Raw genomic sequence first — 24613 nt, 5'->3', positions numbered from 1 at the left:
GTCGATGACCAGCTCCTTTGTTTTGCAGACATTGAGGGCGAGATTGTTGTCATTGCACCAGGCCACTAAGTTCTCTATCTCCCTCCAGTACATGAAGTGCTTCACTCCACTCTCCATTACAGGCCACATGAGCAATGTACAGTTACATTTCATGTCAAACATTCTCCGGTGCATTCCGCCCAAGGCGTGTTACACAGTATCCAGTCCCTCGATGGGCTGCAGCAAGAGGACTTTAAGCAATGACCGTCCCCCATTGCACCTGTGTGGCGGCTGCCCCCAGCTTTAGTGCCGCCCTCAACATCTATTTGGGGGCTTTGGAATGTGCCAGTCTCCAACACTTAATCATTGGCAGCTTTTCGCTCTGTAAGACCCGTAGGTTTATGCCAGATCAAGAAGGGTTTTTCACCGATTTGCTGATCCTTCAGCAGCAGGTGATGTGTGTCCCTGGGAACAGCCCGTAGAGCACGGAGTCCTGCGTCACGGAACTGCCCAGGATGGACCTCGACAAAAACATCTCTCTCTCCAGATCTTCTTTGCAAAGGCACATTCCACAAGGAGGTGGACAGTGGGTCTCTCCCCCACCACAGTCACCTCGAGAGCAACGTGCGGATGAGGTGAGACTCTGGGCCTGTAGGAAGGACCTGACTAGGGTGGGCCTTTCCCACCACCAGCCAGATTAGGCCTTGGTGCTTGTTTGAAAGTTCTGATGATGAGGCGTTCTGCCAGATGACTGACTGGCTGCTCAGCGAACCATCCGTCTGGATCCACCATATCCATTCCCCACAAGCCCTCGAGGACATAAAACGTAGACGGCCACTTCGTTTATGTCACATTCTCTGCATGAAATTTAATTTGACTGTCCAGCTAGGAGTTAAAAAAAAAAATCTGCACGCAATGCAGTCATCGCTGGCACGGCCAGCATTTATTGTCCATGCATAATTGCAGTAGGTACAACCACTGTGCTGTTAGGGAGGTAGTTCCAGGATTTTGACCCAGCGACGGTGAAGGAACGGCCAATATATTTCCAAGTCGGGATGGCGAGTGACTTGGAGGGTACCTCCAGGTGATGATGGCCCCCGTGAGTCTGCTGTCCCCGTCTTTCTGGACGCTAGGTAGGTTTGGTTGGTGCTGTCAAAGGAAGAGAGTTTAAAAAAAAAATTTAGAGCACCCAATTCATTATTTTCCAATTAAGGGGCAATTTAGCGTGGCCAATCCACCTACCCTGCACAACTCTTGGGTTGTGGGGGCGAAACCCACGCAGACACGGGGAAAATGTGCAAACTCCACACGGACAGTGACCCAGAGCCGGGATCGAACCTGGGACCTCGGCGCCGTGAGGCAGCAGTGCTAACCACTGTGCTGCCGTGCTGCCCTTCAAAGGAAGAGATTCAGCAATAAATCGACAGCCCTGTGTTTCTTTCTCTCTAAACCGGCGCCATTGCGCCCTCTGTTGGGTTTGTGGGGAACCGCGCCATGTTAGCGCCTCCTGTTGGCAGAAGGTGGAGGCACAGGGCCCTGGTCATTGAGGGGAATGTTTAATGTGATTCTCTGTTGACCAAGGCAGTTTATTTTTGAAACCCGACCTCAATTGGCTGCTGACTGAGGTTCCCGCCTCACGCCAGCTGTCCAGTGATTGGACGGGGCGGTGTCAATCAAATGGGGTGCCGCGGCCGATTGAATAGAAATCTGTCCCTCCTCCAGGGGGGGGGGATACCGGGCTCTGATTGGTCACTGGGGACGTTAGTGGGTGTTGCCGTGCGCATGCGCACATCATTGACGCTTCCGGCCCCGTGGGTGGAGGACCTTCCAGGTAAAGGCTGAGCGCAAGTGAGTCACCTCCACAGTGAGGGGTCTCTCTGGACAGCGCTGCTGGTGAAATATCAAATTTGAATTGTTTTGTGATTTACCTTTTACAAATGCTTTGAATTGAATATGTTTTTGGAAAAGAAATCCTGAGGGGGTTGGCTGTACACAAGTCCTGAGGCAAGTTGAGGCAAAGCAGATGGGAGCCTTGACTCCATTCACCCAAGAGGAGGAGGCTACAGAAATGAAAGAAGCTAAACTAAACTTGGAGCAAAGCACGGGTTCGGCCTCAGCCGGAGTCTCGTGTTCCTTTCCGGAAGGTTTACCAGAATAGTCCCAGTAATGAGGGGTTTCGGTGATGTGGAGAGAGTGAGGAAGCCTCGACTGTTCTGTCGAGGGTCGTCCAAAGGTGGTTTGAAGTGTTCAAAATCAGGACGGTATAAGGCCATAAGGCATAGGAGTAGGGGCGGCACGGATAAGCAGTGGTTAGCGGTACTGCCTCACAGCTCCAGGGTTCCGGGTTCGATTCCCACATGGGTCACGGTCTGTGCGGAGCCTGCACGTTCTCCCTGTGTCTGGGCTTCCTCCGGGCGCTCCAATTTCCTCTCACGAGTCCAAAGATGTGCAGGTTAGGTGGATTGCCCCATAATTGGAAAAAAAAGAATTGGGTACTTTAAACTTATTTAAAAAAAGGTAGGGTGTTCTTTCCAAGGATTGGTGCAGACTCGATGGGCCGAATGGCCTCCTTCTGCACTGTGCGGTTCTATGATTCTATGAATTAGGCCATTCGGCCCCATCAAATCTGCTCCCCCATTCGATCATGGCTGATATGTTTCTCTGACCTGATTAATACTACGCTCCTGTATGCTTCACCCGATGCTGGTGTCTATGTATTTACATTGTGGACCTCGTGTTGCTCTATTATGTATTTTCTTTTTATTTTCTTTTATTTTCATGTATTAAGTGATGTGTTCGAGCTGCTCGCAGGAAAATACTCCCCCGCTGACGATTAATTTTCCGCGGAGAAGTTGACGAACGGTTGCCACCTCCGGGCGAACCCTAACAGTGACCGAACTTGATTTTCTCCAAACAGAGAGAGCGAGCCATGTCCGATAGCCAGGTCTCCGACTTCGGGGGCTGTGAGTCCCTCCAGGCTAATAGTATCCGTCTCCGGGCTACCAGGGAAGAAAAGGCCAGAACGTCTGCCTCTTTCTCCTCCTGGATTCCCGGGTCTTCCGACACCCCGGAAATCGTCACCTCTGGACTCGGTGCCACCCTTGTTTTTAACACCGTGGACATGACATCCGCAAACCCCTGCCAGAATCCCCTCAGCTTCGGACATGTCCAGAACATGTGGACATGGTTCGCTGGTCCTCCCGCACATTTTGCACACCTGCCTTCCACCCCAAAGAATCTGCTCATCCGGGCCACTGTCACATGAGCCTGATAAACGACCTTGAATTGTATCAGGCAGAGCCTGGCACATGTTGCAGACGTGTTGACTACTCACGCGTCGGCCCATAGACCATCCTCTATCTCTCCTCCCAGCTCCTCCTCCCACTTGCGCTTCAGCTCCTCGGTCTGCGTCTCCTCTGACCCCATAAGTTCTTTGTAAATGTCAGAGACACTCTCTTCTCCGATCCACCCTCTGGAAACTACCTTGTCCTGAATCCCCCTTAACGGTAGGAGCGGGAAGGTTGACATCTGTTTACGTAGGAAGTCCCGCACCTGCAGATACCCAAACGTCTCCTCCAGCGCCCTCATACTCGGAAGGCTCCCCTCTATAAACATATCCCCCATCCTCTCAATCCCTGCTCTCTGCCATATCCGGAACCCTCCATCCATACTTCCCGGGGCAAACCGGTGATTATCACAGATTGGGGCCCAGACCGATGCTCCCACATGTCTCCTCCATTGTCCCCAGACTCTCAGGGCCGCCACCACCACGGGGCTGGTGGAGTACCACGCCGGCGGGAGCGGCAGAGGCGCAGTTACCAACGCCCCCAGACTGGTGCCCTTGCAAGAAGCCGCCTCCATACGCTCCCATGCCGACCCTCCCCCCACCACCCACTTCCTGATCGTGGTTATATTCGCTGCCCAGTGATAGTTACTAAAAGTTGGCAGCGCCAGCCCGCCCTCTCCCCGACTCCGCTCAAGCATTATCTTCCTTACTCGCGGGGTCTTGCCCACCTAAACAAAGCCAGTGATCACTTTATTGACCCGTTTAAAAAAGGCCCGTGGAATAAAGATTGGGAGACACTGAAATACAAACAGGAATCTCGGGAGGACCGTCATTTTCACTGTCACCCTTCCAGCCAGTGACAACGGGAGCGCGTCCCATCTCCGAAAATCGTCCTTCATTTGGTCTACTAATCAGGCCAGATTTAATTTATGCAGCCGGTCCCATTCCCGTGCTACTTGAATGCCTAGGTACCTAAAGCTTCCCCCTACTAATCTAAACGGCAGTTCCCCCAATCGCCTCTCCTGTCCCCTCGCCTGGACCGCAAACATCTCACTTTTCCCCATATTTAGCTTATACCCCGAAAACCGGCCAAATTCCCCTAGAAACCTCATGATTTCTTCCATCCCCTCTAATGGGTCCGATACATACAGAAGCAGGTCGACTGCAAAGAGCGAAACTCTGAGACGACTTCCGGTGGCGGCAATGAGTGAGTGAGCCGCACATTCATAGAACATAGAACGGGGCTCTCACTCCGTGAGGACCTGGTTCCCCGGTTTTGCGGGGCTGTTAAAGGATGGCCACGGGGGGGCTAAGGAGCGAGCAGAGCTGCATGGAACTGCGGGAGAGCAGAAAGCACCGCAAACGGGAGAGGAAGGGACAAAGGCAAGGTGCAGGGGAAGCTGACCCGGGAGCAAAGATGGCGGACCTGTGGACCTCGGACCCGGCGATCCAGCAGGCGCTGGAAAACATGCCGCAGGTGATAAAGAGCAGTTTTGAGTCGTTGAAGGGGGATAACGTGGACCCACTTCAGAAGGCAGTGGATCAGCTGAACCAGAGACTGGATGCCCAGGACAAAAAAGTTAAGGAGCTGGGGGAGGCGGTGGAGGAGCAGGCGGACGCACAGACGATTGCTGCGCTAGAAGTCGACGGGTTGAAGGAGAGACAGAGCAGACTGCTGGACAGAGTAGAGGAGCTGGAAAATAGAGCCCACAGACAAAATCTGAGGATAATCGGCCTCCTGGAGGGGGCGGAGGGAGCTGATGCCACAGCGTTCGTGGCGGACCTGTTGCTGCAGCTGATGGGGGCTGAAGCCTGTCCACGACCGCCGGAGCTGGAGGGGCACACAGAGTACAGGCGAGACAGGTGCGTCCGGGGGGGCCCCCCGTCCGATGGTGATTAGGTTCCACAGGTTTGTGGAGAAGGAGCGGGTGCTGCAGTGGGCTAAGAGCAGCACGTGGAATAACAGTGTCCTTCGCATTTGTCAGGACCTAAGCCAGGAGGTGGCCAGGCGGCGAGCAGCCTTTAAACAAGTTAAGGAGGTGTTGTTCAAAAAGCACGAAGTTTGGTCTGCTCTTCCCGGCCCATCTTTGGGTTACGCATCAGGGTGAACACCACTACTTCTCCGAGCCCGAAGAAGCGATGGACTTTGTGAGGGATCAGGGGCTGATCTCGAAAAAAGGACCCACGGACGCAAGCTAGGATCCGGGAATTACTGGTTGAAGGGGCGCCTACTGGGCCTGGACTGCAGGTCGACTGTTTACTGCTTTAAAGGTGCCTTGTGGTGTATTTTTTGTGGGCAGTTTTTGCCTGTGGGGGATGTGGGGGGAGGGTATCCCCCCCCCCCCCCCAGGGTATCCACCCCCTTTCGAATGGTCTTTTTCCTTTTTTCTGTTGTTTTTTTCTTTCTCTCATTTTTTTTTCTTCTGTTGTGGTGGGTACCTGTTGTTGGGCTCTCTGAGTGCGCTGGAGCCGGTATTGTAACAAAAGGGTGGCCGGTCAGCAATGGGGATTAAAGATGTTGTTTGGGGGCTTTTGTTTCATTTTTGTCTATGGTTTTGATGTTTGTTTTGGATGGGGATGTACGGGTACTGGGTTATTGCGGTGTTATATATCTTTTTTTGGTGCTCAGAAAGGGACGTGGGTTAACACTTTTCTGTGTACACAGCTGGAACTGTATCGTACCCGGAGCAGCCTCGCGTTGCTGTTTGATGTTTACATCTTGTTTGATCTTTCCCATCTTAGTGAGACTGCTCCAGTGGGTCGGAGGGGGGGGATGCTGTGCTGGGGAGGGGGGCGATGAGGTCGGGGAAACAATGGGAGTGAGACAAGGGGGCGCCGGAGCGATGAGTCACCGGGCTAGCCGATTGGCTAGTCAAGGGAGTCAGGTGGGGGGGGGGGGGAGACTTTAATACTGTCCTTGACCCGGGGCTGGACCGGTCATGTCCCAGAACGGGCAGACTCCCAGCAATGGCAAGAGAGCTGAAAGGGTTCATGGAGCAAATGGGGGCTGTGGACCCATGGAGAGCCAGACGGCCGACGGGAAGGGGCTACTCGTTTTATTCGCATGTTCATAAAGTATATTCTAGGATTGATTTTTTTATCGTGAGCAGGGACTGTGTAGGGGAGGTAAAGAATTGCGGAATACTCGGCGATCACTATCTCGGACCATGCCCCGCACTGGGTGGACCTGCAGGCCGGGGAGGGGGGGGGGGGCGAATTACCAACGCCCGCAATGGAGGTTAGACGTAGGACTGTTGTCGGAGGAGGGGATATGTGAGAGACTGCGGAAGTGTATGCAAAATTACTTGCAGGTGAACGATACGGGGGAGGTTTCAGCAGCGACCCTGTGGGAGGCGCTGAAGGTAGTAGTGAGGGGGGAGCTGATCTCAATTCGGGCTCACAGGGTCGGGGCGGACAGAGCAGAAATGGACAGATTGGTTAGGGAAATTCACCGGATAGACGAGGAGCATGCGGGGTCCCCGGGGGAGGACATACTCAGGGAGAGACGGAGATTGCAGGCGGAACTGGAGGTGCTATCCACGAATAGGGCCGTGGAACAACTTGGGAAGCCGAGGGGAGTGGTGTATGAGCATGGGGAGAAGGCCAGCAGATTGCTAGCGCAGCAACTCAGGAAGAGGGAGGCGGCCAGGGAAATAAGTAGAGTGGTTGATGGGGAGGGGAGCAGAGCGGAGGACCCGGCAGGACTGAATAAGGTATTTCGGGACTTCTATAGTAAGCTGTACACTTCAGAACCCCCGGAAGAGCCGGAGGAGATGAAAAGGTCCCTGGACGGACTAACCTTCCCAAAAGTAGGCAGGGGACTAGTGGATGGGCTGGAGGCCCCGATTAGAGCGGAGGAGGTATTGAGGGGCCTAAAGGCCATGCAGTTGGGGAAAGCCCCGGGACCGGATGGATACCCAGTAGAGTTTTACAAGAAGTTCTCGGAGATAGTGGGACCGGTCCTGACAAGGGTTTTTAATGTGGCAAGGGACAGAGGGACCCTGCCACCGACGATGTCGCAAGGCACCATCCCGCTGATACTGAAGCGGGACAAGGACCCGGAATCCTGCGGGTCATACAGGCCAATCTCCCTGATCAATGTGGATGCCAAGGTCCTGGCCAAGCTCCTGGCCAAGGTCCTGGCGATTAGAATTGAGGACTACGGACTTCCGGGTGCGGCGATGACCAGCTGAGTCGCACGTTTCGGCAGCTCCCGGTGAAACGGACTTTTGGGCTCTTGATAGGAGCCCCAACGGCAATTTTGACGGCTAAAAACACTGTGCGGTAAACCAGAAGGGAAACCCCCCTGGATACGGATGAAAAAAGGAGGAGAAAGTGGCCGGATTGCAGTGGATCCTTTAGAACAGCGGCAAGGAAGGCAAGCAAAAACCAAGATGGCGTCGGAAGGTGGCAGTTTAACATGGGGCCCTGAACAACAAGAGTTCTTGAAATGCTGTGTGGAAGAGCTCAAAAAGGAAATGAAGAAAGAGCTGTTGGCCCCGATACAACAGGCGATCGAAGGGCTAAAGGAGGAACAAAAGACCCAGGAGCGGGAGCTTCGGGTCGTGAAGGCAAAGGCAGCCGAGAATGAGGACGACATACAGGGCCTGGTGGTGAAGACGGAGACGCATGAGGCACATCAGAAACGATGTGTGGAAAGGTTGGAGGCACTGGAAAACAACGCAAGGAGCAACAACCTGAGGATTCTTGGTCTTCCTGAAGGTGTGGAGGGAGCGGACGTCGGGGCATATGTGAGCACGATGCTGCACTCGTTAATGGGAGCGGAGGCCCCGGCGGGTCCGTTGGAGGTGGAGGGAGCATACCGAGTGATGGCGCGAGGGCCGAGAGCAGGAGAAATTCCCAGAGCCATAGTGGTGAGATTCCTCCGTTTTAAGGATAGAGAAATGGTCCTTAGATGGGCAAAGAAAACTCGGAGCAGTAAATGGGAGAACGCGGTGATCAGCGTTTATCAAGACTGGAGTGCGGAGGTGGCGAGAAGGAGGGCGAGCTTTAATCGGGCCAAGGCGGTGCTTCATAAAAAGAAGATAAAATTTGGAATGCTGCAACCGGCAAGACTGTGGGTCACATATCGAGGGAGGCACCACTACTTTGAGACGGCGGATGAAGCGTGGACTTTTATTGTGGAAGAAAAACTGGAATGAGCGGGTTATTAAAAGGAACGTTTGAACAAAGTGGTGGGGCGAATGTGGGGGGCGAAGAGGGGGGTTAAAAAGGGGGGAAAGAGGAGTTTTATGTACTAATCCTGCAATGTGGTAACTTTTCTCTCTTCCACAGGTGGTGATGGGGGGAGGACGGGAATTGGAGGAGATGGGGCGTTGGCCATTGGGGGCGGGGCCAAGGGAGAAGCGCGGGCTTGGTTCCTGCGCTATGATAATCATGGCGGGAATAGAGAAGCAGGAAGGAGGGGGCGTCGCACGGTGCGAGCCGAGGTCACGGGGGGAAGCCGAGGTCGGCCAGAGTTTGCTGACTTCTGGGAGCAACATGGGGGGAGTAATTACGCTAGCGGGGGATCTAGCGGGGGGGTTGGGAGGGGGGAATTACTGGGTTGCTGCTGCTGGGGAGAGGGGGGAGCTGGTATGGGAGGGGATGGGCGGGGGGGCACCGCCTGGGGGAGATACAGCTGCGTGGGAACCGGGTGAGGAGCTGGAAAAAGGGGATGGCTAATCGACAAGGCGGGGGGCGGGTAGGAAGCCCCCCAACCCGGCTGATCACGTGGAACGTGAGAGGGCTGAACGGGCCGATAAAGAGGGCACGGGTACTCGCACACCTTAAGAAACTTAAGGCAGATGTGGTTATGTTACAGGAAACGCACCTAAAACTGATAGGTCAGGTTAGGCTACGCAAAGGATGTGTGGGGCAGGTGTTCCATTCGGGGCTAGATGCGAAAAACAGGGGGATGGCTATATTAGTGGGGAAGCGGGTAATGTTCGAGGCAAAGACTATAGTGGCGGATAAGGGGGGCAGATACGTGATGGTGAGTGGCAAACTACAGGGGGAGACGGTGGTTTTGGTAAACGTATATGCCCCGAACTGGGATGATGCCAATTTTATGAGGCGGATGCTAGGACGCATTCCGGACCTAGAGATGGGAAAGCTGATAATGGGGGAAGATTTTAATACGGTGTTGGAACCAGGGCTGGATAGGTCGAAGTCCAGGACTGGAAGGAGGCCAGCAGCAGCCAAGGTACTTAAAGATTTTATGGAGCAGATGGGAGGTGTAGACCCGTGGAGATTTAGCAGACCTAGGAGTAAGGAGTTCTCGTTTTTCTCCTATGTCCATAAAGTCTACTCGCGAATAGACTTTTTTGTGCTGGGAAGGGCGTTGATCCCATAGGTGAGGGGAATGGAGTATACGGCTATAGCCATTTCGGATCACGCTCCACACTGGGTAGACTTGGAGATAGGGGAGGAAACAGGAGGGCGCCCACCCTGGAGAATGGACATGGGACTAATGGCAGATGAGGGGGTGTGTCTAAGTGTGAGGGAGTGCATTGAAAAGTACTTGGAACTCAATGATAATGGGGAGGTCCAGGTGGGAGTGGTCTGGGAGGCGTTGAAGGCGGTGGTTAGAGGGGAGCTGATATCAATAAGGGCACATAAAGGGAAGCAGGAGAGTAAGGAACGTGAGCGGTTGCTGCAAGAACTTTTGAGGGTGGACAGACAATATGCGGAAGCACCGGAGGAGGGACTGTACAGGGAAAGGCAAAGGCTACATGTAGAATTTGACTTGCTGACTACGGGCACTGCAGAGGCACAATGGAGGAAGGCACAGGGTGTACAGTACGAATATGGGGAGAAGGCGAGCAGGTTGCTGGCACACCAATTGAGGAAAAGGGGAGCAGCGAGGGAAATAGGGGGAGTGAGGGATGAGGAAGGAGAGATGGAGCGGGGAGCGGAGAGAGTGAATGGAGTGTTCAAGACATTTTATAAAAAATTATATGAAGCTCAACCCCCGGATGGGAGGGAGAGAATGATGGGCTTCTTGGATCGGCTAGAATTTCCCAAGGTGGAAGAGCAGGAAAGGGTGGGACTGGGAGCACAGATCGAGGTAGAAGAAGTGGTGAAAGGAATTAGGAGCATGCAGGCGGGAAAGGCCCCGGGACCGGATGGATTCCCAGTCGAATTCTATAGAAAATATGTGGACTTGCTCGCCCCGGTATTGACGAGGACCTTTAATGAGGCAAAGGAAAGGGGACAACTGCCCCCGACTATGTCTGAAGCAACGATATCGCTTCTCTTAAAGAAGGAAAAGGACCCGCTACAATGCAGGTCCTATAGACCTATTTCCCTCCTAAATGTAGATGCCAAGATCCTGGCCAAGGTAATGGCAATGAGAATAGAGGAATGTGTCCCGGGGGTGGTCCACGAGGACCAAACTGGGTTTGTGAAGGGGAGACAGTTGAACACGAATATACGGAGGCTGTTAGGGGTAATGATGATGGCCCCACCAGAGGGGGAAACGGAGATAGTAGTGGCGATGGATGCCGAGAAAGCATTTGATAGAGTGGAGTGGGATTATTTGTGGGAGGTGTGAGGAGATTTGGTTTTGGAGAGGGGTATGTTAGATGGGTGCAGCTGTTGTATAGGGCCCCGATGGCGAGCGTGGTCACGAATGGACGGGGATCTGCATATTTTCGGCTCCATAGAGGGACAAGGCAGGGATGCCCTCTGTCCCCATTATTGTTTGCACTGGCGATTGAGCCCCTGGCGATAGCGTTGAGGGGTTCCAAGAAGTGGAGGGGAGTACTTAGAGGAGGAGGAGAACACCGGGTATCTTTGTATGCGGACGATTTGCTACTATACGTGGCAGACCCGGCGGAGGGGATGCCAGAAATAATGCGGATACTTGGGGAGTTTGGGGATTTTTCAGGGTATAAATTGAACATGGGGAAAAGTGAGTTGTTTGTGGTGCATCCAGGGGAGCAGAGTAGAGAAATAGAGGACCTACCGTTGAGGAAGGTAACAGGGGACTTTCGTCACCTGGGGATCCAGATAGCCAAGAATTGGGGCACATTGCATAGGTTAAATTTAACGCGGTTGGTGGAACAAATGGAGGAGGATTTTAAGAGATGGGATATGGTATCCCTGTCACTGGCAGGGAGGGTGCAGGCGGTTAAGATGGTGGTCCTCCCGCGATTCCTCTTTGTGTTTCAGTGCCTCCCGGTGGTGATCACGAAGGCTTTTTTTAAAAGGATTGAAAAGAGCATCATGGGTTTTGTGTGGGCCGGGAAGACCCTGAGAGTGAGGAAGGGATTCTTACAGCGTAGCAGGGATAGGGGGGGGGCTGGCACTACCGAGCCTAAGTGAGTATTATTGGGCCGCTAATATTTCAATGGTGAGTAAGTGGATGGGAGAGGAGGAGGGAGCGGCGTGGAAGAGATTGGAGAGGGCGTCCTGTAGGGGGACTAGCCTACAGGCTATGGTGACAGCCCCATTGCCGTTCTCACCGAGGAACTACACCACAAGCCAGTGGTGGCTACACTGAAGATTTGGGGACAGTGGAGACGGCATAGGGGAAAGACTGGAGCCTTGGAGGGGTCCCCGATAAGAAACAACCATAGGTTTGCCCCGGGGGGAATGGATGGGGGATATGGAATGTGGCAAAGAGCAGGAATAACGCAACTGAAAGATCTGTTTGTGGATGGGAAGTTCGCGAGTCTGGGAGCGCTGTCCGAGAAATATGGGTTGGCCCAAGGGAATGCATTCAGGTATATGCAACTGAGGGCATATGCGAGGCAACAGGTGAGGGAATTCCCGCAGCTCCCGACACAAGAGGTGCAGGACAGAGTGATCTCAAAGACATGGGTGGGGGATGGTAAGGTGTCAGATATATATAGGGAAATGAAGGACGAAGGGGAGACTATGGTAGATGAACTAAAAGGGAAATGGGAAGAAGAGCTGGGGGAGGAGATCGAGGAGGGGCTGTGGGCAGATGCCCTAAGCAAGGTAAACTCGTCGTCCTCGTGTGCCAGGCTAAGCCTGATTCAGTTTAAGGTATTACACAGGGCGCATATGACTGGAGCACGGCTCAGTAAATTTTTTGGGGTGGAGGATAGGTGTGCGAGGTGCTCGAGAAGCCCAGCGAATCATACCCATATGTTTTGGTCATGCCCGGCACTACAGGGGTTTTGGATGGGGGTAATAAAGGTGCTTTCAAAAGTAGTGGGGGTCCGGGTCGAACCAAGCTGGGGGTTGGCTATATTTGGGGTTGCACAAGAGCCGGGAGTGCAGGAGGCGAGAGAGGCCGATGTTTTGGCCTTTGCGTCCCTAGTAGCCCGGCACAGGATATTGTTAATGTGGAAAGAAGCCAAGCCCCCGGGGGTGGAGACCTGGATAAATGACATGGCAGGGTTTATAAAGCTAGAGCGGATTAAGTTTGTTCTAAGGGGGTCGGCTCAAGGGTTCACCAGGCGGTGGCAACCGTTCGTCGAATACCTCGCAGAAAGATAGATGGAATGGAAAAAAGAAGGCAGCAGCAGCAGCCCAGGATCGGGGGGGGGGGGGGGGGAGGGGGAGGAACCAGGACTCTCAGGGTTGTTAATATATACTGCATAATATGTATAGGTCGTTGCGACAGATAATTATATATTGGAATGTTAAATTATATTTTTGGAGAGTGTTACTTGTGATAAGGCAGTTGCCAATTAGGGTTAGTTTTCATTTTTGTTATTTATTATTTATTCATTTTCTGTTTATAAAATAGGTCATTGTTATTTGTGTTGTTATAATATTGTGTAAAGGATGCACAATGTACTGTGTTGGTTGACCAAAAATTTTCAATACAATATTTATTAAAAAAAAAAGAATTGAGGACTACGTACTGGAGGTGATTGGGGACGATCAGACCGGGTTTGTGAAAGGCAGGCAGCTGACAGCTAACTTGAGAGGATTGCTTAATGTGATCATGATGCCCCCGACGGGCAAGGAGGTGGAGGCAGTGGTGGCAATGGACGCTGAGAAGGCCTTCGACCGAGTGGAGTGGGGCTATTTGTGGGAGGTGCTTGGAAGGTTTGGGTTCGGGGAGGGACTGGTTAATTGGGTCAGACCATTGTACCGGGTACTGGGAGGGATTTGCGGGTGTCATGTCCCGGGTACTGAAAACAATGGTGGTGATGAGTCCAGAGGTGGCAATTTTAAGGGTTTCGGAAGACCTGGGAGTCCAGGAGGAGAAAGAGGCCGACGTTCTAGCCTTTGCTTTCCTGATAGCCCGGCGACGAATACTGCTGGCATGGAGGGACCCAAAGCCCCCGAAGACCAAACTATGGCATTCGGACATGTCGAGTTTTCTGGGTCTGGAAAAAAATCAAGTTCGCCTTGAGGGGATCTGTATTGAGGTTCGCCCGAAGGTGGCAACCATTCATCGACTTCTTCGCAGGAGAGTAAACGTCAGAAGGGGGGGGGCGGGGGAGATTAGAGTAGAGTAGGAGGGATAAATAGGCGGGTGGTGTTTATGGGAGAGGAGCGGGTATATGCATTATGGTTTGATTGAAGTATTGGTTTTATATTGATGTTTGCACATTTCTGTAATCTGTAACTGTTTACAATGCCAAAAAATACCTCAATAAATTGTTTGTTAAAAAAAAGAGCGAGACTCTGTGCTCCCCCCCCCCCCCCCCCGCCCCCCGCCCCCCCCCCGCCCCTTGAGGCTCTCGGAGCAATTGCCAACGGCTCTATAGCTAGCGCAAACAGTGGGGAGAGGGAGCATCCCTGTCTCGTCCCCCGGTGCAGTCTAAAATAGTCCGATGTTGTCCTATTCGTCCGTACGCTTGCCACACGAGTCTGACACAGCAACCTGACCCAGTCAATAAAGCCCCGCCCGAATCCGAACCGTCCCAATACCTCCCACAGATATTCCCATTCTACCCGACCAAAAGCCTTCTCTGCATTCATTGCGATCACTACCTCCACCTCCCTACCTTCCGGGGGCATCATGATCACATTTAACAACCTTCTTACATTGGCCACCAACTGCCTTCCCTTAACAATCCCCGTCTGGTCCTCCCCAATGACGTCCGGAACACAATCCTCAAACCTGGAGGACAACATTTTGGCCAGCAATTTACCATCCACATTCCACAGGGATATCGGCCTGTAGGACCCACACTTCTCCGGGTTCTTGTCCCGCTTCAGAATCAGCGGAATCGTGACCTGTGACATCGTCGGGGGCAGCACCCCTCTCTCCCTTGCCTCATTGAACATCCTCATCAACACCGGCCCCAATATCCCAGAGAACATTTTATAAAACTCCACTGGGTACCTGTCCGACCCCGGGGCTTTACCCGACTGCATGGCCTTCAGACCCTCCACTGTCTCTTCCAACCCGATCGGGGCCCCCAGCCCGTCCACCTTTGGGAAATTCAGCCCCTCCAAGAAGTGCCTCATCCCCTCCGGCCCCGTAGGGGGTTCCGACCTGTACAGCCCACTGTAGAAATCACTAAACTCCTTATTCACCCCTACTGAATCTCCAACCAGGTTCCCATCTCCGTCATTTACTTTCCCATCTCCCTGGCTGCCTCCCTCTTTCTAAGCTGCTGGCCTTCTCTCCATGCTCATAGATCGCCCCCCTCGCCTTTCTCAGCTGCTCCACCACCCTCCCTGTGGTTAAAATGCCGAACTCCGCCTGTAGCCTCCGCCGTTCCCTTAAAAGCCCTGCCTATGGGGTCTCCGCATACCTCCTATCGATCTGTAGTATCTCCTTTACCAGTCGGTCTGTCTCTGCCCTGTCTACCTTCTCCCTGTGGGCCCGTGTCGAGACCAGCTCCCCCCTGACCACCGCCTTCAGTGCCTCCCAGACCATCGCTGCTGAAATTTCCCCCGTGTCGTTGACCTGCAGGTAGTTCTGAATACATTTCCTCAGCCGCTCGCACACCCCTTCGTCAGCCAAAAGTCCCACATCTAACCTCCAGTGCGGGCGCTGGTTACTGTCTTTACTAACCTGCAGGTCAACCCAGTGCGGAGCATGGTCTGAGATTGTAATCGCCCAGTACCCCGTGTCCACCACCCCTGCCAGTAAGGCCCTGCTCAAAATAAAGAAATCTATCCGGGAGTACACTTTATGCACGTGTGAGTAGAAGGAGAACTCCTTCACCCTCGGGTGCCCAAATCTCCATGGATCCACCCCCCATCTGCTCCATGAACCCTTTTAGTTCCTTTGCCACTGCCCGTTTTCGAGCTTGGCTGGCCCAAGCCAGGGTCAATAACTGTGTTAAAGTCCCCTCCCATGACCAACCTGTGCGAGTCCAGGTCCGGTATCTTCCCCAGCATCCTCTTTATAAACTCCACATCATCCCAATGTGGCGCAGACACATTTACTAATACCACCTGCACCCCCTCCAGTTTCCCACTGACCAGAATGTACCGACCTCCCACATCCGAGAATATTCTACCCGCCTCAAACACCACCCGCTTATTGATCAGGATCACGACCCCTCTAGTCTTTGAGCCTAGTCCCGAGTGAAAGACCTGACTGACCCAGCCTTTCCTCAATCTAATCTGGTCAGTTACTCTAAGGTGCATCTCCTGCAACATTACCAGGTCCGCCTTCAGTCTCCTAAGATGCGCGAACACACGTGCCCTCTTGACCGGCCCATTTAACCCATGTATATTCCAGGTGATCAGCCTAGTTGGGGGGGCTCATTGCCCCCCCCCCTTCGCCAATTAGCCATCCCCTTCTTTGGGCCCGCCTCCAGCCCTTGCTCCGTGCCGCCACTGGTCCGCCCCCAGGCAGCCTCTGCCCCCAACCTCCTCTCTGTCCCTTAGCCCAAGTCCCTCCCATGTCAGCAGAACATTTACCCCCCCCCCCCAGTAACACCAACCCCTTTAATAAAACCGAACGTATGCACACCCCCCCCCCACTGCGCTTCCGTGAGCTAGTCCGGCCAGCTAGCTTGGTGGCGCCCATCCCTGGCGCCGGATAGTCTCCCACCTATTGTTCCATTGTCCCCCCCCCCCCCCCCGCTTATACAAACATACTCCAACACCAAACAATCCCCACACAATTGCCCGACAGAAAAACACCAAGATCAAAACAAGCACACCTCCATCCCCCAACAGTGCAAATGAAAACCTTAACTCACTCAGCTCTACCACTAGTCCCAAATCAATGCAAAAGGCATTACAAACAGCTTCCACAAAATGAAAAACGAGAAGCTTTTTTTTTCTAAAAGTACAGAAAAAAACCTCAAGAACATTGCAGCAAAGTTCAAAAGTTCTCAGTCCACCACCAGTCCTTTCCTTTTCGCGAAGTCCAGCGCGTCCTCAGGCGACTCAAAACAACAGTCCGAACTTCACCTTTTTCTTAAAAAGGACAAACTAATCTGGTTGAAGACTGCTCTTCTCCCGGCCACCTCCACACTCAGGTCTTGGTAAACCCATAGGATACTGTTGTCCCACTTACAGCTCCGTGTCTGCTTGGCCTCTGTAGAATGCGCTCCTTATCCAAGTACCTGTGGAATCTCACCACCCTCGCGAGTGCTCTGTGAGCCCTGTCCACCTCCAACGGCCGGGAGAATGCCCATCCCCCAGCAGCTTCTCAAACATGTCTGTGATGTATGCCCCAGTGTTCGCTCCTTCGGACCACTCCGGGAGCCCAACGATTCTCAAGTTCTGTCGGCGGGACCTATTCTCTAGGTCCTCCTCCGTCTCCAGGAGCTTCTTCTGCTGGTCTCTCAGCATCCCCACCTCCAGCTCCACCGCAGTCTGATGTTCCTCCTGCTCAGCCGGCGCGTTCTCTACCTTCTGGATCGCCCGATCTTGGGCGTCTAATCTAAGCTCCAGCCGCTCAAATGACCCTTTTATCGAGTCCAAGCAGTCCCGTTTCTGCTTTAGCAAAGCCTTCCTGAATAGCTTGCATCAGCTGCTCCGTTGACCGCTGGGTCGACAAACCAGAGGTCCGGTCCTCCGCCATGCTGTCTCCCGCTGCAGCTTCAGCCCAAGCCTTCTCTGTCTTTCTGTTTCTGCCTTTACGAGCACTTCTAGTCCTTCTCTCCGTGCACCGGTGTGGGAATTCAGTACACAATTGCCTCTGTCATCAGTTTTACAATTCAAGTCCGGTAGAAAATCAGGGGAAAAGATCCAAAAGTCCGACTAGAGCGGGAGCCACCAAATGTGCGACTTACTCCTTTATAGCTGCCACTGGAAGTCCCCTGATCCCCTTATTAATCAAGAACCTATCTCCATCTCTGTGAGCTCACTGAAACCTAGAAAATACTTATAGGGATAGACAGGGTAGATGTGGGTAAGGTGATTCCCTTGGGTTAGGGAGTCCAGAACAAGGTATAGTGAGGAGTACAGAACAAGCCTTGAATCTACTATCAAGGAAGAAATAGCGAGGCATCTGGATGGAAACTGTCCCATTGGGCAGACGCAGCATGGGTTCATAAAGGGCAGGTCGTGCCTAACTAATTTAGTGGAATTTTTTGAGGACATTACCAGTGCGGTAGATAACGGGGAGCAGAAAGCTTTTGACAAGGTGCCACACAAAAGGTTGTTGCATAAGTTAAAGATGCATGGCATTAAGGGTAAAGTAGTAGCATGGATAGAGGATTGGTTAATTAATTGAAAGCGAACAGTGGGGATTAATGGGTGTTTCTCTGGTTGGCAATCAGTAGCTAGTGGTGTCCCTCAGGGATCAGTGTTGGGCCCACAATTATTCACAATTTACATAGATGATTTGGAGTTGGGGACCAAGGGCAATGTGTCCAAGTTTGCGGACGACACTAAGATGAGTGGTAAAGCAAAAAGTGCAGAGGATACTGGAAGTCTGCAGAAGGATTTGGATAGTTTAAGTGAATGGGCTAGGGTCTGGCAGATGGAATACAATGTTGACAAATGTGAGGTTATCCATTTTGGTAGGAATAACAGCAAAAGGAATTATTATTTAAATGATAAAATATTAAAACATGCTGCTGTGCAGAGAGACCTGGGTGTGCTAGTGCATGAGTCGCAAAACATTGGTTTACAGGTGCAACAGGTGATTAAGAAGGCAAATGGAATTTTGTCCTTCATTGCAAGAGGGATGGAGTTTAAGACGAGGGAGGTTAGGCTGCAATTGTATAAGGTGTTATTGAGGCCACACCTGGAGTATTGTGTTCAGTTTAGGTCTCCTTACCTGAGAAAGGACGTACTGGTGCTGGAGGGTGTGCAGAGGAGATTCACTAGGTTAATCCCAGAGCTGAAGGGGTTGGATTACGAGGAGAGGTTGAGTAGACTGGGACTGTACTCGTTGGAATTTAGAAGGATGCGGTGGGATCTTATAGAAACATATAAAACTATGAAGGGAATAGATAGGCTAGATGCGGGCAGGTTGTTTCCACTGGTGGGTGAAAGCAGAACTAGGGGCCATCGCCTCAAAATAAGGGGAAGTAGATTTAGGACTGAGTTTAGGAGGAACTTCTTCACCCAAAGGGTTGTGAATCTATGGAATTCCTTGCCCAGTGAAGCAGTAGAGGCTCCTTCATTAAATGTTTTTTAAGATAAAGATAGATAGTTTTTTGAAGAATAAAGGGATTAAGGGTTATGGTGTTCGGGCCGGAAAGTGGAGCTGAGTCCACAAAAGATCAGCCATGATCTCATTGAATGGTGGAGCAGGCTCGCGGGGCCAGATGGCCTACTCCTGCTCCTAGTTCTTATGTTCTTATGTAAGGTGGCACAATTTCAAAATAAAGGGAAAAGTCACTTCGGACTGAGATGAGGAGAAATATTGTCACTCAGAGGGTGGTGAATCTTTGAAACTCTCTACCCCAGGCAGCTGTCACTGAGTATGTTTAAACCCGAGATTGCCAACAACTTAAAATGATATGGAGATAGTATTGAATGGCAGAGCCGACTTGATGGGCCGAAAGGCCTCCTCCTATTTAAGGCAGAGCTTGGTTGAGGAAGGTGTTTTTATTTTAGCCCTTGGGTTGACCGATTAATTTGCTGTGCTCTTCTTCCCTTTAAATAGATTTTCATCCGGATCCCCTCCCGCGGCCAGTGAAGCAAATGCCTTTCTTTTCAAAATGTATTTCCACAGCAGCCGTCAAAGGTAAGAGTTGGTGGGGGCGCATTAATCTGTGGGTGGGACTTGATAAACCCCAAAGGTTCTGACACAAGTCACTCTCACCATAGCAACGAGACGTGTCGCTTTAATCCATTTTTGTTCCCGAGCTGCTTTTCTGCTAAAATCATGTTGGTTCAAGCTGGTGAGCTGATCATTCATTCGACTTGCAAGGATGATACCAGAAATGTGCATGCGTGTCTATTGACAGGCTGGGCCTCTTCTCAGTGTGTGTGTGTATGTGTGTGTGGTGGGGGTGGGGGGGAGAGAGAGAGGGGGAGAGAGAGAGAGAAAGCTGATAGGTGAGCCGGATGTGGTTTTTAAAAAATTATGAACATCTTTGATTTACATAGATTTACATAGAATTTACAGTGCAGAAGGAGGCCATTCGGCCCATCGAGTCTGCACGGCTCTCGGAAAGAGCACCCTATCCAAGGTTCACATCTCCACCCTATCCCCATAACCCAGTAACCCCACCCAGCGCGAAGGGCAATTTTGGACACTACGGGCAATTTAGTATAGCCAATCCACCTAACCTGCACACCTTTGGACTGTGGGAGGAAACCGGAGCACCCGGAGGAAACCCACGCACCCACGGGGAGGATGTGCAGACTCCGCACAGACAGTGACCCAAGCCGGAATCGAACCTGGGACCCTGGAGCTGTGAAGCAATTGTGCTAACTACTGTGCTACCGTACTGCCCAAGATAGAGCGGATAGAGTGACGATGTTCCTTCTTGTGGGGAAGAGGCCGCCAACATAATAATAATCTTTATTAGCGTCGCAAGTAGGCATATATTAACATTGCAATGAAGTTACTGTGAAAATCCCCTAGTTGCCACATGTTCGGGTACACAGAGGGAGAATTCAGAATGTCCAATTCACCCAACAAGCAGGTCTTTCGGGGGTAGTGGGAGGAAACCGGAGCACCCGGAGGAAACCCACGCAGACATGGGGAGAACGTGCAGACTCCGCACAGACAGTGACCCAAGCCGGGAATCGAACCCGGGTCCCTGGCGCTGTGAAGCAACAGTGTGCCACTCGAAGATAAGTCACCAAGGAACCCAGGAGGGAATTCGGGAGAAACGTCTTTGCATGGTGACAGGTGGGAATGTGTAACCCACTATCACAGGGAGAGACTGAAGTGAACAGATACAGTTGATGGGTGGCACGATGGTTAGCACTGGGGTGAATGGGTGAATGGCCTGTTTCTGCACCGTACACCACGTCTCAACCTTCTGTATGTAACTTTGACACCCAAGGACCACGAAAAGGTGCAGAGAAAAGGTTGAATAACTATAAAGAGTTTGAACATAAAATTAGTTCATTTTTCATGATTAATATGGGGATCTTTTTTTTTTATAAATACTTTATTGAAAATTTTTGGTCAACCAACACAGTACATTGTGCATCCTTTACACAATATTATAACAACACAAATAACAATGACCTATTTTATAAACAAAAAATGAATAAATAATAAATAACAAAAATGAAAACTAACCCTAATTGGCAACTGCCTTATCACAAGTAACACTCTCCAAAAATATAATTTAACAGTCCAATATATAATTATCTGTAGCAACGACCTATACATATTATACAGTATATATTAACAACCCTGAGAGTCCTTCTGGTTCCTCCTCCCCCCCCCCCCCCCCGATCCTGGGCTGCTGCTGCTGCCTTCTTTTTTCCATTCCATCTATCTTTCTGCGAGGTATTCGACGAACGGTTGCCACCGCCTGGTGAACCCTTGAGCCGACCCCCTTAGGACGAACTTAATCCGCTCTAGCTTTATAAACCCCGCCATGTCATTTATCCAGGTCTCCACCCCCGGGGGCTTGGCTTCTTTCCACATTAGCAATATCCTGCGCCAGGCTACTAGGGACGCAAAGGCCAAAACATCGGCCTCTCTCGCCTCCTGCACTCCCGGCTCTTGTGCAACCCCAAATATAGCCAACCACCAGCTTGGTTCGACCCGGACCCCTACTACTTTTGAAAGCACCTTTGTCACCCCCATCCAAAACCCCTGTAGTGCCGGGCATGACCAAAACATATAGGTATGATTCGCTGGGCTTCTCGAGCACCTCGCACACCTATCCTCCACCCCAAAAAATTTACTGAGCCGTGCTCCAGTCATATGCGCCCTGTGTAATACCTTAAACTGAATCAGGCTTAGCCTGGCACACGAGGACGACGAGTTTACCCTGCTTTGGGCATCTGCCCACAGCCCCTCCTCGATCTCCTCCCCCAGCTCTTCTTCCCATTTCCCTTTTAGTTCATCTACCATAGTCTCCCCTTCGTCCCTCATTTCCCTATATATATCTGACACCTTACCATCCCCCACCCATGTCTTTGAGATCACTCTGTCCTGCACCTCTTGTGTCGGGAGCTGCGGGAATTCCCTCACCTGTTGCCTCGCAAAAGCCCTCAGTTGCATATACCTGAATGCATTCCCTTGGGGCAACCCATATTTCTCGGTCAGCGCTCCCAGACTCGCGAACTTCCCATCGACAAACAGATCTTTCAGTTGCGTTATTCCTGCTCTTTGCCACATTCCATATCCCCCATCCATTCCCCCCGGGGCAAACCTATGGTTGTTTCTTATCGGGGACCCCCCCAAGGCTCCAGTCTTTCCCCTATGCCGTCTCCACTGTCCCCAAATCTTCAGTGTAGCCACCACCACCGGGCTTGTGGTGTAGTTCCTCGGTGAGAACGGCAATGGGGCTGTCACCATAGCCTGTAGGCTAGTCCCCCTACAGGACGCCCTCTCTAATCTCTTCCACGCCGCTCCCTCCTCCTCTCCCATCCACTTACTCACCATTGAAATATTAGCGGCCCAATAATACTCACTTAGGCTCGGTAGTGCCAGTCCCCCCCCTATCCCTGCTACGCTGTAAGAATCCCTTCCTCACTCTCGGGGTCTTCCCGGCCCACACAAAACCCATGATGCTCTTTTCAATCCTTTTAAAAAAAGCCTTCGTGATCACCACCGGGAGGCACTGAAACACAAAGAGGAATCTCGGAAGGACCACCATCTTAACCGCCTGCACCCTCCCTGCCAGTGACAGGGATACCATATCCCATCTCTTGAAATCCTCCTCCATTTGTTCCACCAACCGCGTTAAATTTAACCTATGCAATGTGCCCCAATTCTTGGCTATCTGGATCCCCAGGTAACGAAAGTCCCTTGTTACCTTCCTCAATGGTAGGTCCTCTATTTCTCTACTCTGCTCCCCTGGATGCACCACAAACAACTCACTTTTCCCCATGTTCAATTTATACCCTGAAAAATCCCCAAACTCCCCAAGTATCCGCATTATTTCTGGCATCCCCTCCGCCGGGTCTGCCACGTATAGTAGCAAATCGTCCGCATACAAAGATACCCGGTGTTCTTCTCCTCCTCTAAGTACTCCCCTCCACTTCTTGGAACCCCTCAACGCTATCGCCAGGGGCTCAATCGCCAGTGCAAACAATAATGGGGACAGAGGGCATCCCTGCCTTGTCCCTCTATGGAGCCGAAAATATGCAGATCCCCGTCCATTCGTGACCACGCTCGCCATTGGGGCCCTATACAACAGCTGCACCCATCTAACATACCCCTCTCCAAAACCAAATCTCCTCAACACCTCCCACAAATAATCCCACTCCACTCTATCAAATGCTTTCTCGGCATCCATTGCCACTACTATCTCCGTTTCCCCCTCTGGTGGGGCTATCATCATTACCCCTAACAGCCTCCGTATATTCGTGTTCAGCTGTCTCCCCTTCACAAACCCAGTTTGGTCCTCGTGGACCACCCCCGGGACACATTCCTCTATTCTCATTGCCATTACCTTGGCCAGGATCTTGGCATCTACATTTAGGAGGGAAATAGGTCTATAGGACCCGCATTGTAGCGGGTCCTTTTCCTTCTTTAAGAGAAGCGATATCGTTGCTTCAGACATAGTCGGGGGCAGTTGTCCCCTTTCCTTTGCCTCATTAAAGGTCCTCGTCAATACCGGGGCGAGCAAGTCCACATATTTTCTATAGAATTCGACTGGGAATCCATCCGGTCCCGGGGCCTTTCCCGCCTGCATGCTCCTAATTCCTTTCACCACTTCTTCTACCTCGATCTGTGCTCCCAGTCCCACCCTTTCCTGCTCTTCCACCTTGGGAAATTCCAGCCGACCCAAGAAGCCCATCATTCTCTCCCTCCCATCCGGGGTTTGAGCTTCATATAAATTTTTATAAAATGTCTTGAACACTCCATTCACTCTCTCCGCTCCCTGCTCCATCTCTCCTTCCTCATCCCTCACTCCCCCTATTTCCCTCGCTGCTCCCCTTTTCCTCAATTGGTGTGCCAGCAACCTGCTCGCCTTCTCCCCATATTCGTACTGTACACCCTGTGCCTTCCTCCATTGTGCCTCTGCAGTGCCCGTAGTCAGCAAGTCAAATTCTACATGTAGCCTTTGCCTTTCCCTGTACAGTCCCTCCTCCGGTACTTCCGCATATTGTCTGTCCACCCTCAAAAGTTCTTGCAGCAACCGCTCCCGTTCCTTACTCTCCTGCTTCCCTTTATGTGCCCTTATTGATATCAGCTCCCCTCTAACCACCGCCTTCAACGCCTCCCAGACCACTCCCACCTGGACCTCCCCATTATCATTGAGTTCCAAGTACTTTTCAATGCACCCCCTCACCCTTAGACCCCCCCCCTCATCTGCCATTAGTCCCATGTCCATTCTCCAGGGTGGGCGCCCTCCTGTTTCCTCCCCTATCTCCAAGTCTACCCACTGTGGAGCGTGATCCGAAATGGCTATAGCCGTATACTCCGTTCCCCTCACCTTCGGGATCAACGCCCTTCCCAGCACAAAAAAGTCTATTCGCGAGTAGACTTTATGGACATAGGAGAAGAACGAGAACTCCTTACTCCTAGGTCTGCTAAATCTCCATGGGTCTACACCTCCCATCTGCTCCATAAAATCTTTAAGTACCTTGGCTGCTGCCGGCCTCCTTCCAGTCCTGGACTTCGACCTATCCAGCCCTGGTTCCAACACCGTATTAAAATCTCCCCCCATTATCAGCTTTCCCATCTCTAGGTCTGGAATGCGTCCTAGCATCCGCCTCATAAAATTGGCATCATCCCAGTTCGGGGCATATACGTTTACCAAAACCACCGTCTCCCCCTGTAGTTTGCCACTCACCATCACGTATCTGCCCCCGTTATCCGCCACTATAGTCTTTGCCTCGAACATTACCCGCTTCCCCACTAATATAGCCACCCCCCTGTTTTTCGCATCTAGCCCCGAATGG

The 24613-nt window shown here is 51.9% G+C and overlaps 1 protein-coding gene across 3 annotated transcripts in view; it reads left to right on the top strand.

The window, feature by feature from the left end:
• serhl (serine hydrolase like) overlaps nucleotides 1-24613 on the top strand; it is a 95873-nt gene that overhangs the window by 17555 nt on the left and 53705 nt on the right. For 2 of the 3 annotated variants that reach the window (XM_072492067.1, XM_072492066.1), the window contains exon 2: nucleotides 19230-19310. In XM_072492067.1, the coding sequence (XP_072348168.1) occupies nucleotides 19230-19310 (81 nt within the window). Of the gene's footprint in view, nucleotides 1-1779; nucleotides 1811-19229; nucleotides 19311-24613 lie in introns of those variants that run through there. The other variant, XM_072492068.1, reaches the window with a different exon arrangement.

Source organism: Scyliorhinus torazame, chromosome 29 (genome assembly GCF_047496885.1).
Source record: "Scyliorhinus torazame isolate Kashiwa2021f chromosome 29, sScyTor2.1, whole genome shotgun sequence".
Taxonomy (NCBI): domain Eukaryota; kingdom Metazoa; phylum Chordata; class Chondrichthyes; order Carcharhiniformes; family Scyliorhinidae; genus Scyliorhinus; species Scyliorhinus torazame.
The sequence above is the reverse complement of the archived record's forward strand: the minus strand, read 5'-3'. Positions and strand labels throughout refer to the sequence as shown.